This window comes from Babylonia areolata, chromosome 2, assembly GCF_041734735.1.
Source record: "Babylonia areolata isolate BAREFJ2019XMU chromosome 2, ASM4173473v1, whole genome shotgun sequence".
Taxonomy (NCBI): Eukaryota; Metazoa; Mollusca; class Gastropoda; order Neogastropoda; family Buccinidae; genus Babylonia; species Babylonia areolata.
The window spans coordinates 66,711,952-66,726,951 of NC_134877.1; the positions used below are offsets into that span (position 1 = coordinate 66,711,952).

The following is a 15,000-nucleotide window of genomic DNA, read 5'->3' on the forward strand; positions in this document are numbered from 1 at the left end:
ACACACACACACACACACACACACACACACACACACACACGTGTATAAATGTACGCAATCATGCACACACAAAAACAAGAAAACATGGTAGATTAGGATATAGGCATGCAGACATGCACACTTGTACATGCACACACACACACACACACACACACACGAGAGAGAGAGAGAGAGAGAGAGAGAGAGAGAGAGAGAGAGAGAGAGAGATCAAGGACCGGTATAATATGCTTCAACAAAGAAAAATCATATTCATAAACGGACTGGTTTAAAGACCACTTTCATTACTGAAAGAATAACATTCTGTAAATGTTTACAAATAGACCCTGCAAAGAAAAGACTCATTCGCTTGGACTAAAGGAAATAAATAAACGGTCACGATAAAAAAAAAATTATAAAAAAAAAAATTCTGAAGACTTCCAGTTTTTAGGCTGGTACGAGTGGATAGAATCCTTTCGGTTTCTTGTTGAAACCAGTTTTGGTATACTTTAGGCAAAGTATTTGCAGAGAAGACTGGTTAAAGCTTACCACACACACACACACACACACACACACACACACACACACACACACACACACGTTAGCTTCAGTACACAGACCCACTTAGTTAACACACACAAGACAAACTAGTACAATAAGAATCAACTCAAGAAAAGACAAGTACACCTACCCCTCGAAGGCAGAATACGGTGAGCCTTCATTGCCCGCCCACAGGAACTTTCCGCCTTGGTAGTTCAGTCCGGTCCAAAACCCCATACGTCTGTTGGCAACTTGCCCCAGGATCCCCACCAGAAAGTTCTGGCGAGATATAATAAAAACAAAACATCATGAATTAGTTTTTGTTTTGTTTTGTTTTGTTTTTGTTGTTTGTTTTGTTTTTTGTTGTTGTTTTTTTGTGTGTGTGCTTTTTTCTGTCTTTTTTTTTCTCAAAACAGTACAGTCGTCTTTGTTTTGTTTTATTTTGTGGAACATTAAAAGTGAAACCAAGTGACAAAAAATAATACATAATCACAAAAAGCGTGATAGAAGGGCGATTTCCTCCCTCCAAAAAGTTGCTGTTGTTTTTGTTTTGTGTAGTTTCAGGAGGATCTAAAGCTCTAAAAGATTAAAAACAAGAGAGAAAGAAAGAGAGAGAGAGAGAGAGAGAGAGGGAGGGAGAGAGAGAGGGAGGGAGAGAGAGAGGTGGGGGAGGAAGAAGAGGGATAAAACAATCATCAATTTTTCTCCAAAAATTGGTCCTGTTTCTGATGGTTTGATTCTATAAAAAAAATTATTAAAAAAATTGGAATGTTTTGGAAGATTCTTGTTTTAAGTTCTGGCAGCTTGGGATGATTTAAAGCCAAACCTTACAAGGAACTGACACACAAGTGATTCATTTGTCATGTGCTACCTCCGTAAAGCAATGAGAAATGCTACCTCTGTAAGGCAATGAGAAATGCTACCTCCGTAAAGCAATGAGAAATGCTACCTCCGTAAAGCAATGAGAAATGCTACCTCTGTAAAGCAATGAGAAATGCTACCTCCGTAAAGCAATGAGAAATGCTACCTCTGTAAGGCAATGAGAAAATAATGAGCATGTCAAGTACACTCTGCCCATGCCTTGTGCTTTCCTTTATATTAAGCAGCAAGAAAGCAATGCGCAAAAACGAATCCCTGTCTTCCAACTCCTGCTACCCCACCCCACCCCCCAAACCTCCCACCCCCGCTTCAAGAATACACACACTTTACTCTGAAGGCAAGGCAAGGCAAGGCAAGGCAAGGCACAGTAAGGCAAGGCAAGGCAAGGCAAGGCAAGGCACGGTAAGGCAAGGCAAGGCAAGGCAAGGCAAGGCAAGGCAAGGCAAGGCAAGGCAAGGCAAGGCACGGCACGGCAAGGCAAGGCAAGGCAAGGCAAGGCAAGGCACGGTAAGGCAAGGCAAGGCAAGGCAAGGCAAGGCAAGGCACGGCACGGCACGGCAAGGCAAGGCAAGGCAAAGCAAGGCAAGCAAGGCAAGGCAAGGCAAGGCAAGGCACGGTAAGGCAAGGCAAGGCAAGGCAAGGCAAGGCAGGCAAGGCAAGGCAAGGCACGGCACGGCAAGGCAAGGCAAGGCACGGCAAGGCAAGGCACGGCAAGGCAAGGCAAGGCAAGGCACGGCAAGGCAAGGCACGGCACGGCAAGGCAAGGCACGGCACGGCAAGGCAAGGCAAGGCAAGGCAAGGCAAGGCAAGGCAAGGCAAGGCAAGGCACGGCAAGGCAAGGCACGGCACGGCAAGGCAAGGCAAGGCAAGGCACGGCAAGGCAAGGCACGGCAAGGCAAGGCAAGGCAAGGCAAGGCAAGGCACGGCAAGGCAAGGCACGGCAAGGCAAGGCAAGGCAAGGCAAGGCAAGGAGTTTATTCCACATGCCCCCTTGGAGCAGTGAAACATTATCTGTCAACATCTTTCACACACACCAGGATGAATAACAAGAGTGAGTCATAAAATACACAAACACAAAAATCCCACACGAACAAACAAACAAACAAATATTTAACAAGTCCATCTTTTTCCGTCGAAACGAGAGACTCGTATAGTCGAAACACACTGAGAGAGAGAGAGAGAGAGAGAGAGAGAGAGAGAGAGAGAGAGAGAGAGAGAGAGAGAATTGAATGAATGAATCTTTATTTTCCAACGGTGAAGATATTAGCACTTTGGCCGACTTAAACATCTGCCGTTGTTCTTAGAGTCACACAAACATGTACGCATATAAATGTTGTTATACTGAATACTTAATACATGTATAATGTACGAGTATAACACAGCGTCAAACTGAGAGACACAACATCGCTCACATCTGTACGGAACGGAAGCGAGTAACACACACACACACACACACACACACACACACACACACACACACTCACACACACACACACACACACACACACACACACACCAAGGGAAAAACAACAACAAAACCCGAGAGAGAGAGAACAACAAGAACAAAACTTTAATCTCCAGGCCTCCGGCCCCTAGAAAGAGGTCAAAAGTACACAATATGGTGATCACTCAGCCACAACAAAATGTAAAATACGTACTAACTTAACCTGTAGAACAAAAGTGCTTCTCGTGCATAGTAAATTAATTCTAACTGTCATCATTGTTGTCACAGAATTCCTGTCGTATCTTCAGGGCATTAAATATATAAATGCATAGTTTACGAATACTGTAAACAGAACCATTCTTCATCAAGTGAACATACGATTGACCTTCAGAGTTCAGATGTTTTTGCCGCAGGTTATTGAGAGAGAGAGAGAGAGAGAGAGAGAAAGAGAGAGAGTGAGAGCTCCTGGTCATCTCCTGCCACTGGCATCCCCACCACACAGATTCCTTCAACGATGGGAGGAGAGGGTGGAGGTAAGGGCTGGGAAGGAACGCGGGCAAAAAGAATCCACCTCTGATGAGTGCTGAAACCTCTGGTCATGGCCTGGCCTGGCTCGCTCGCATGCATCAGAGACTGGCATAACCTTACAGTAGGTCCAACCGCAAAGTGAGAACAGTATCATCTATGAGTTCGCTACTGCAGTGGGAATTCATCTACAGCTTCGTACTTTTGCGAAGGACTAATGCTCTCAAAGTGAGAGGCAAGATTGCACTGGCTCTTTATGCCGCTGCCTTGGGGGGCTGGTTGGACTTCTGGGACCGTCCCCAAAGCAGACAGTCCTGAAAACCCTCTTAGCCGAGAGAGGCACTCTCCACTTTAATCAAATTCTAACCAAAATAGTCGGGACAGCGCCCACTGCTGTTCTGATGGTCATAGTCGGACTTGACTATCCTACAATCTGTGCTATGTCCACATATATATATATATATATATATATATATATATATATATATATATATATATATATATATGTAATACCGCTATATCTATCCATCTATCTATAGTATACATAAGATATATAGATATATATATATATATTTGATTTTTATATAATACTATATTTATCTATAGATGAATAGATAGACACATATATCTAGACATATATATATAAGATAGATATCTATAGTTATTATATAACTATACATTTATCAATAGATGATAGACAGACATATATAGATAAAGATATACTAAAGTGCCAATCCTTAGGCCCCTTGCTTCACAACTTGAGCACCACCCAGTATCACTGCTGTGTCCCCTGACTTCACCTACCCTCAGTTCCCCTGTACCCCTCGCTCCCCACCCCCACCCCACCCCCGACCCCCACGTCTTCAGGAGTCTGGCATTCCACCCCATGACACCACAGGTACATAATACACAAAAAGAAACGCGGTGAACTTTAAACATGTAAGACAAGGTGCAAAACTTCAGCTGAATTCCGCTGAGCGCCCCCCATGAGCATGGAACCCCCAGGTAACTGAAAAGTACTGAGAAACTGTGAGCAACCACAGAAACATTCCCCGAAGGAAAGTGCCCACTCTGTTCATATTCTCTACTACTGATGTGGCATGTGCATGCCAATGCAGAGAAAAGCCCATACACACAGCATTCTTTTCAGAATAATGTGTAGTACTGAACAGAACATATTGATGAAAACTAAACACTTTAGTACGCCTCGGAGCATGAAACTCTGAGAGGCCAGAAATGTTCAACAAGTGATCAACAAGAGCAGTAACGTTTGCTCCTTAAAGTGATAAAACAATGTCCATTTATGTAACGCTTACACTCTATATGCGCATTTAACAATACATGGGGTATAGATAAAACATAGGAATACGATGAAAATATACAAACTCACTATTTTTTTTTTTAAACAACGTAACATCTTTCAAAACCTACACATCTCTCCCCCTATCGCCTTCCTGCCCCTTAAACCCCCGCCACCCGTCACGCTCCATCCCCCGCCACCCGTCACGCTCCCGCTCCAACCCCCGCCACCCGTCACGCTCCATCCCCGCCACCCGTCACGCTCCATCCCCCGCCACCCGTCACGCTCCAACCCCCACCCTCCACACCACGTCCCCACACATAAGGTAGTCTGTGAAGAAAAGGGTCTGTAGTTTAAAATACTGTTTCAACAAATATATTTCAAGATTATACTTGAAAGATTTAATTGTGGAGAGAAAACAAAAACAAAAACAAAACAAACAAACAACAACAACAAAATCCGTGCTTTTGTGGTGGATATTTCCCAAAACCAAGGCGGTCAGTGGTGAGCGAGTGTTCGTCGGTGGAAACCGCTTGAAGCAGAATTAAGCAATTATGCGTGTGTCAGATGTTTCAATGTATCATTATGTCAGACGAAAAGCGCAGGACAAGCAGGGTCCACACAAAGCCAGCGCCAGCTGAAGGAGACCCACCTGCATGTCCATGGAGGTGACGGTGAGCAGCTTGGTCTTGTTGTTGGGGTTCCCCTCACACATCTTGCGGGCCTGAGTCCAGGACAGCCGTGCCGACCAGTTCGTGACATTACTCACCTGTACCAACCAGTTTTCTTTGTGGATCTTTTGATATATCTTTTTATGGTTATGTCGTTGCTTTTTTTTTTGCTTTTTTTTTTCTTTCTTTTTTCTTTTTCATTGATACTTTCACACACTAACATCGTAAAAACTGCCACCAAGATTACCCGGGGCTGATCTACCTTCTCCAGAAGACATATATTATAACCGGCTACTCAAAAAAGCAAAATCAATCAGCCAGGACGAATCACATCCAGCTTTAGGGATTTTCGAGATGTTCCCCTCTGGTCGACGGTACAGAAGTATAAGGACGAGAACCAATCGTTTCGCCAATAGCTTTTCCCCCAAAGCAGTCAATGCCCTGTCTCTCGAACAAATCCAGTATGTTAATAGAATTGTGCAATCAACAATCATCAACAACCATCTACCTGAAGATCTAGTCATCAGCCCCATTCATTTGTAATATGCAGCTTCTGTTAAAACGTGTGTGCGCGCGCGCGCGTGTGTGTGTGTGTGTGTGTGTTATGTGTGTGTGTGTGTGCGCGCGCGCGCGCGCGCGCGCGTGTGTGTGTGTGTGTGTGTGTGTGTGTATGTGTGTGTGTGTGTGTGTGTGTGTGTGCAGTGTGTGCATGTGTGAGTATGCACAAGTTTCTGACTCACTTGTGTAAACAAAGTGAGTCTATGTTTTAACCCGGTGTTTAGTTGTCTGTGTGTGTGTGTGTGTGTGTGTGTGTGTGTGTGTGTGTGTGTGTGTGTGTGTGTGTGTGTGTGTGTGTGTGTGTGTGTGTGTGTGTGTGTGTGTGTGTGTGTGTGTGCAGTGTGTGCATGTGTGAGTATGCACAAGTTTCTGACTCACTTGTGTAAACAAAGTGAGTCTATGTTTTAACCCGGTGTTTGGTTGTCTGTGTGTGTGTGTGTGTGTGTGTATGTGTGTGTGTCTGTGTGTGTGTATGTGTGTGTGTCTGTGTGTGTGTGTGTGTGTGTGTGTGTGTGTGTCTGTGTGTCCGTGGTAAACTTTAACATTGACATTTTCTCTGCAAATACTTTGTCAGTTGACACCAAATTAGGCATAGAAATAGGAAAAACTCAGTTCTTTCCAGTCATCTTGTTTAAAACAATATTGCACCTCTGGGATGGGCACAAAAAAATAAAAAATGAAGCCTAATTATATGCAAACTGCATTTACTGTTATATTTATATTTTTCGTAGTCTCCAATTTTGGTACTTTGATTTGATATTCTGACCCAACAACAAGAGCAGTCATTATTATCATTTTTTGTTCAACAGGAACTTCTTTTGCTAAGCATGGAAGTTTTATTTATTTTGCAAACGTTTTGGTGCAGATAGTAAAGAAGGGAAATTACTCTGTAACTAATGCTAGGGGACTTAATTTGCTTTAAACTGACCTTTCTCATCTTAAACATTACATTTTGAAATTATACTCAATACATAAAAAGCTTGGATTTTTTTTTTTTTTAAGTGTATCACAAGTGAGTCTTGAAGGGCTTGTCTCTTTTGTTATATTGATAATATGCACTTGTATGTATCCTAATTTAAACTGTATCTGTGTTTGTGTATGATTTTCGATTATGTTCGTATCTTGTTATGTACTATCCCCCCATTCTATTCTCAACCTCCCCCCCCCCCCCAAAAAAAAAAAAAAAATTAAAAAGAAAAAAAAAAAAAACAAAAACATACACAAGTATAAATTAATCTTCATATACACTAACTCGGATATAATTTTGGTATTGACTGACTGTTCCATCAAAATCTTACCAGGCGTGTAAAACATACAAGACACAAAAGTGGATTGAAAAAAAGAAAAATAGAAAAAAAAAAAGAAATGAAACAGACCTGAAGACGAAAGTAAAAGTTCAGTCGCTTCACAGAACCTTTCCGGGTGAGCACGCGCACAAAACATATCACAATGGGAATACACTTTGAATACAGAAAAGTAATAGACACATAACATGTGTCCCTCTTACAAAATGATTATGCGCGTGCGCACGCGCACATGCAAGTGCGCACGCTCACACACACACACACACACACACACACACACACACACACACACACAAGGTTTTTGGCTCACCGTTTGTTTATTATATCCTTAGTTTGTTGACCTACATGTTCCACTCACCTCTTTCGAACTTGACGTAAAACTGACTCACCTTGTAACAGTACTGACGTGAATACCCTATGCTCCAATCCATCGGGCAGGCTTCGTCTGCATTGGGGACAAACAAAATGAACATTTTACACATTTTCCCTCCTGTCACCATTTGTCGTTGATTTAGTGTTACTGTCAACATTCCTAATCACTGTTATCACTGCATGACAGTCAGTTATACCACCAGTAAGGCCGGTCATTTTCACCTTTGTTTTGATGTCTTTTTGTTCTTGCTGTAAGCTTTATTGTCATAAAAAAAAACTTGCTGTAAGCTTTATCGTCATAAAAAAAAACTTGCTGTAAGCTTTATTGTCATAAAAAAACTTGCTTTATTGTCATAAAAAAAACTTGCTGTAAGCTTTATTGTCATAAAAAAAAACTTGCTGTAAGCTTATTGTCATAAAAAAAAACTTGCTGTAAGCTTTATTGTCATAAAAAAAAACTTGCTGTAAGCTTTATTGTCATAAAAAAAACCTTGCTGTAAGCTTTATTGTCATAAAAAAAAACCTTGCTGTAAGCTTTATTGTCATAAAAAAAACTTGCTGTAAGCTTTATTGTCATAAAAAAAACCTTGCTGTAAGCTTTATTGTCATAAACAAAAACTTGCTGTAAGCTTATTGTCATAAAAAAAACTTGCTGTAAGCTTATTGTCATTAAAAACAAAAACTTGCTGTAAGCTTATTGTCATAAAAAAAAACTTGCTGTAAGCTTATTGTCATTAAAAACAAAAAACTTGCTGTAAGCCTTATTGTCATAAAAAAAAACTTGCTGTAAGCTTTATTGTCATAAAAAAACCTTGCTGTAAGCTTTATTGTCATAAAAAAAAACCTTGCTGTAAGCTTTATTGTCATAAAAAAAAACCTTGCTGTAAGCTTTATTGTCATAAAAAAAAACCTTGCTGTAAGCTTTATTGTCATAAAAAAAACCTTGCTGTAAGCTTTATTGTCATTAAAAAAACCCAACTTATTGTCGTTCTTATTGTTCTTGCTGTCTGCAGTGCGTTTAAGGCTTGGGTGGAAGATAATAACATGAGCCCGGCAATAGTTAATCATTATAAACTCCCCTTTTCTTTATCACTTTCCTCCCCCTCCTAATCCCATCTGTACTTTCTTCTCTCGATCTTTCTCTGTCACCCTCACCCCCCACCCCACCCCCACCCCCATTCAAAACCTTGCATGGTACCTATATAGAGCTTTTAAGCTCAGAAAGGCAGTGTTGTCTGAGTTTATGTCTTTATCAAGCTGTGAAATCAATTGCATGAACACTATGACAATTACAAAATGTGTTATTGCCCTTTGTTCATGTGGGACTGTGGACTTAAATGAATGAATTAATCTCAGTCTCAGTCTGACACACACACACACACACACACACACACACACACACCCCCGCCATTATCCTCCTGTCCTTGTCACCAGCTCAGTTTCTCCTTCTCTTTTCACAATCCGTCCCCCTCCCAATGGCTGTACATCCATCTGGACAACAGTCAGACAAAATTGTATTGTATTTCTCTTTATGTCACAACAGATTTCTCTGTGTGAAATTCGGGCTGCTCTCCACAGGGGGAGCGCGTCGCTACACTGAGAGCGCCACTCTTTTTTTTTTTTCCCCAGCGTGCAGTTTTATTTGTTTTTCCTATCGAGGTGGATTTTTCTACAGAATTTTGCCAGGAACAACCCTTTTGTTGCTGTGGGTTCTTTTACGTGCGCTAAGTGCATGTTACACATGGGACCTCGGTTTATCGTCTCATCCGAATAGCTAGCGTCCAGACCACCAATCAAAGGCTAGTGGAGGGGGAGAAAATATCGGCGGCTGGGCCGTGATTCGAACCAGCGCGCTCAGATTCTCTCGCTTCCTAGGCGGACGCGTTACCTCTAGGCCATCACTCCACTTGCCCTGCTGACCCAAAGATGGTTGTCCTCTTCTCACCGAGCTGAATGGGACACTGAAACCAGTCGGTCATCCCACTGCTTGGTGTTGTTTTTTCCAGGTCGTCTGAAGTTGTTAATCAGCTTTGATTAAAAAAAAAAAGTGTGATCAATCAACACCAATGTGTTTGATTAAAAAGAACTCATGTACGGGAAAGACACTTCATTGGACGTAAAATGAAAATGAAGTCTTGAAAATGGAGTCTTGTTCAACCAAAAGCAAAGACGTTGGCTGAAACGAACACGAGGTTTTGCTGATGCAGACCCTTTTTTTCCAATGGAATAGGTAGTTTGGGGAGGGTCACCTTGTCTCCCACGTTGGTCACAATTAATGTCCGAGCTAACAATGACACGTGTGAGACAACCACCTCACCGATGAAACAAAAAAAAGTAATGGGACATTTTGCCCTCTTCAGTAATGAATTAATCGAACATTCTCCATCTTTTCAACGGTGTATGTCCGATATCCGACGCCGATGTACACCCCTGTCCACACCCCACACCCCGCTTCCTCCCGCCCCCACCATATTGAGATTTTTTTTGTTTTGTTTTGTTTTGTTTTCTTTTGTGTTTTTTGTTTTTGTTTTTTGTTTTTTGTTGCTTCTCCGTCATCTGCACCGTTTCAGTGGTATTACTCCCATGCTGCTCATATCGAGTCCCCCCCACTTACACGGCAACACCCAGATTCGCCCGTCACAGTAGTCGGCGTCGGCAGACCTCAGGGAACCATCGATGTTAGGTCACCAGGAGGCCACACACCAGGAGAGACACTGCACTGCTGCTGAGAGAAAAAGTTTCTCTCGTTCCCTATGTATCCCTCTATTTCCCCCGCCCCCCATCCCCACACTGCCTTGCCCCCTTTCATCCTCCTGCCCTTTCATCCTCCTGCCCATCACACATCTACCCCTCTCCCCCTGCCCCTTCACCATCCCCCACCACCACCCCTGCCTTTCCATTCTCCCACACACCTCCCCCCCCCCCCCCGCCCCTAAACGTGCCCCGGACGCCCTACCCCTACCCCCACCCCCAACTCCACCCCCACCCCACTCACGCAGGGCCAGCTTGTACTGGCAAATGTAGGCCTTTCGGTCAGTGCACTCGGCCATGGAGAAAGCGCCCTGCACGTTGATCAAGGCACATGTCTTGTAGCCCGTCTGGTCTGGCTCCTGGTCCCAGTGGTCCTGCCTGCCACACCGGCACACAGACAGGGGACACAATTCATATGGGTGGGAGGTGGGAGAAAGGAGGAGGAGGAAGAAAGGAAGGAAGGAATGTGACTGTCTACGACGGCAGATGCCATAGAATGGGGTGTTATTAAAAACAATAATAAATATCTGGAGAGAACAAAATTACAGGTGCAAGAAACAGAAAGAAACGCAGACCGGCTTGTCTATTGAAATATAGAATCACAGGTATCTTGTTTGTTTTCTTCTAGAAATGGGTGTAGAGAGAGTGGAAGTGGGAGATAAAAGAAAGAAGCAACAAAAAAAAAAGAAAAAAAAAAAGAAATGAAAACAAACTGCTTTAAGCTCTGTGTTATAGCCAACAAGAACGGCATTGGTACTTATTTCCCCTGACCAATCTTTCAAGAGGTTATAACAGTACGGATCTAACTAGCCTCCCCTCCTTCCATCTACCTACTAAAATATATAGAACAAGAGAGGCAGGGCCTTCAACACTCACTTGTGATACACTTGTTTTTTAAATCCAAGCTTTTTATGTATTGAGTATAATTTCAATATGTAATGTTTAAGATGAGAAAGATCAGTTTAAAGCAAATTAAGTCCCCTAGCATTAATTACAGAGTAATTTCCCTTTTTTTACTAGCTGCACCAAAACGTTTGCAAAATAAATAAAACTTCCATGCTTAGCAAAAGAAGTTCCTGTTTGAACAAAAAATGATAATAATGACTGTTCCTGTTGTTGGGTCAGAATATCAGATCAAAGTGCCAAGTTTAGAGAATACAAAAAATATAAACATAACATTAAATGCAGTTTGCATATAATTAGGCTTCCTTTTTTTTCCCCCCATCCCAGAGGTGCAATATTGTTTTAAACAAGATGACTGGAAAGAACTGAAATTTTCCTATTTTTATGCCTAATTTGGTGTCAACTGACAAAGTATTTGCAGAGAAAATGTCAATGTTAAAGTTTACCACGGACACACAGACACACACACACACACACACACACACACAGACAACCGAAAACCGGGTTAAAACATAGACTCACTTTGTTTACACAAGTGAGTCAAAAATCAATAAGCCGATTCCACATGATTATCATTATTTCATATATAAGTGCAGAACATCCTCGGCGAGACATAGAGACATTCCTGTCTCCTGCCTCCATCACCTTGGGGTTTTCGTCTACCCCATAGCCTATAGTAAACATTTACCAGCTCTCTGATAAGACAGCACGATACCATTCCATCTCTAAACATGCAACACAACACAGTACAGTACAATACAATGTAATACAATACAATGTACTACAGTACAATACAACACAGCACAGGATAATACAACACAACAAAATACAATACAATACGACACAATACAAGACAATACCACACCGTAATTATCATACAGTACAATACAATACAACACATCACAGCACAACAAAACACGGCACAAAACCCAACACGACACAACACATTACTTTTCTTTTTCTTATTCTTCCTTCGTGGGCTGCACCTCCCACGTTCACTCGTATGTGGACTTTTACATGTATGACTGTTGTTGTTTTTTTTATAACCCCGTCATGTAGTCAGCCATACTCCGCTTTCGGGGGGTAACGACACAATACAACACGTGGTGGGTCAGAAGCAGCACCCATGCCATGCAGCCACTCACACGACAGTCTTCAGGGGGAACTCATCGTTGCCCCAGATCCAGTCGGGGTCGGTGGAGGCCCCCTCGTTCATGGGCAGGTTGTTGAGGGCCGTCCAGTACATGTCGCTGTTGGGAATCGCGCCGGGCACACCCTCCCACGTCTTCCTCAGGAAGTTCTGCCGGCAAACACATGTGGAGTGATGGCCTGGAGGTAACGCGTTCGCCAAGGAAGCGAGAGAATCTGAGTGCGCTGGTTCGAATCTCGGCTCAGCCGCCGATATTTTCTCCCCTTCCACTAGACCTTGAGTGGTGGTCTGGACGCTAGTCATCGGATGAGACGATAAACCGAGGTCCCGTGTGCAGCATGCACTTAGCGCACGTAAAAGAACCCACGGCAACAAAAGGATTGTTCCTGGCAAAATTCTGTAGAAAAATCTTCTTTTATAGGAAAAAACAAATAAAACTGCACGCAGGAAAAAATACAATAAAACAAAATGGGTGGCGATGTAGTATAGCGACACGCTCTCCCTGAAAAGAGCAGCCCGAATTTCACACAGAGAAATCTGTTGTGATAAAAAGAAATACAAAATACAAACACGCAGTATCAGTATCAGTAGTTCAAGAAGGAGGCGTCACTGCGTTTGGACAAATCCACATACGCTACCCCACATCTGCTAAGCAGATACCAGACCAGCAGGGCTACCCAACGCGCTTAGTCAGGCCTTGAGAAAGAAAAAAGAAGAAAAAAAGAAGTAAATGAATATTAAAATACACACACACACACACACACGCACGCACGCACGCACACGCACGCACACACACACACACACACACACACACACACACACACACACACACACACACACACACACACACACATAAACAAACAAACAAACAACATCATCACCACATCATTATCTCTGAAGTCGTCAGTGTTGTCATGAAAAAAAGCTGGCATGGGTGGAGGTATGGGGGGACGGGGGGGTGGGAGAGAGATTAAGTTCCGTTCAGCTTGGCTTTCACTTCACTATGCTGAAGCGTATATGGATTTGTCCGAACGCAGTGACGCCTCCTTGAGCTACTGAAACTGAAACTGAGTGATAGTCAGTCGTGTTCGCCTATGACCTTTAGAACAGCAGAGGAGGTGGTAACTGCTGTCCCGACTATCTGGGCTAGACTTCGATTGTAGTGGAGAGTTTCTTGCCCAAGTTACAACCCCACTCTCTCGGCCACGAGGGTTTTAGGACAATCGGCGTTGGAATGGTTCCCCCAAAAGGCCAGCTGGCCCCCAAGGCTGCAGCACTAAGTGTTAGTGCATTTTGTCTCCTAGTTTGAAAGTCATAATCCTTCACAAAAGACTAAGCTGTAAATGATTTCCCACCGTAATGGCTTCAATATAAACCCCAGCCGTCTGCCAAGACGCGACGATATCAGGGCTGAAAAAAGTGTCACCCAACAAAGTACCGAAACAAAACCGCATTAAAAGAAAAAAGTTAAACTTGTAAAAACAAGAGTACATTAAAAAGAAATCTGGGAACAGCCACAATAATATCCTAGCAAATAAATCTAAAGTAAGTATGTGAAATGGACTAACGCAATGACTACACAATTCAACAAAGTTTGTTTTTTTTAATCACATGAAAATAGTCACATACCATACAATGCACAGCAAAATATACAAGAAAATTAATACACATATACACTCCAAAAATGCCAAGTGGCGATTTCCATTTCCTGAGCGCCAAAAAAAACACCCCACCTATAAATCACAACCAAAAAAAAAAAAGTATAGTGTCATAGGGAGAGAGAGAAAATCGGAAGAAGAGATGAAGAAAGTGAAGAAAAAGAGACATAGAATAAACAGCCGCACTGCCTCGTTAGTAATGTTCCTCGTTTCGTGCCATCCTGTTCCAACACGCTGCAGAAAAGAGGAGGCAGGCTCAATAATAATAATAATAATAATAATAATAATAATAATAATTAATAATAATAATAATAATAATAATAATAATAATAATAATAAAGTTGTTTTTTTTTTAAATCCTCACCAGTTTCAATAAATCAGGGAGACAAATTAGGCTTATTTTCCCTCGTAGAGTTCGAGGAATTGGGGAAATGCACAGTCATTTCCGGGCTCGCCCTGCCATCAGGCCAAACATCGCTACCCATGGCTTCTATTTGGCCATTCACAAGAGGAGACACCACATCATCATCATCATCATCATCATCTTCGTTATCATCATCATCATCATCATCTTCGTTATCATCATCATCATCATCATCATCGTTATCATCATCATCATCATCATCATCATCATCATCATCATCATTAATTGTTATTATTAATTGATTGATCAATTAATTGACATTATCATCATTTGTTAGTATCATCATCATCATTAGCAGTATCATCAGTTTTATAATCATTATTATTGTTATCATCATCATCATCATCATCATCAGTAGTAGTAGTAACAGTAGTAGTATCATTATCATCATTATTATTATCATTATCATTAATCTTATTAAGCGTTTTTTTTATTTAAAAAAAAAAGCCAGCTCAAGTATATGCAGCATTACTAACACCAAGCCCATTATCCATGCAGCAGACACGACAACAACCGATCCAAAAATAGAAACAGACTGCTTTACT

The 15,000-nt window shown here is 42.1% G+C and overlaps 1 protein-coding gene across 1 annotated transcript in view; it reads right to left on the bottom strand.

Annotated features, from left to right (window-relative positions):
• The window catches only part of LOC143276502 (C-type mannose receptor 2-like), a 45,765-nt gene that overhangs the window by 12,762 nt on the left and 18,003 nt on the right, over window positions 1-15,000 (bottom strand). Inside the window, exons 3-7 of the mRNA XM_076581040.1 lie at window positions 12,369-12,523; window positions 10,565-10,698; window positions 7,587-7,642; window positions 5,317-5,433; window positions 668-795 (exon numbers count right to left, since the gene is read on the bottom strand). Coding sequence (XP_076437155.1) covers window positions 668-795; window positions 5,317-5,433; window positions 7,587-7,642; window positions 10,565-10,698; window positions 12,369-12,523 — 590 coding nt within the window. The remainder of the gene's footprint in view (window positions 1-667; window positions 796-5,316; window positions 5,434-7,586; window positions 7,643-10,564; window positions 10,699-12,368; window positions 12,524-15,000) is intronic.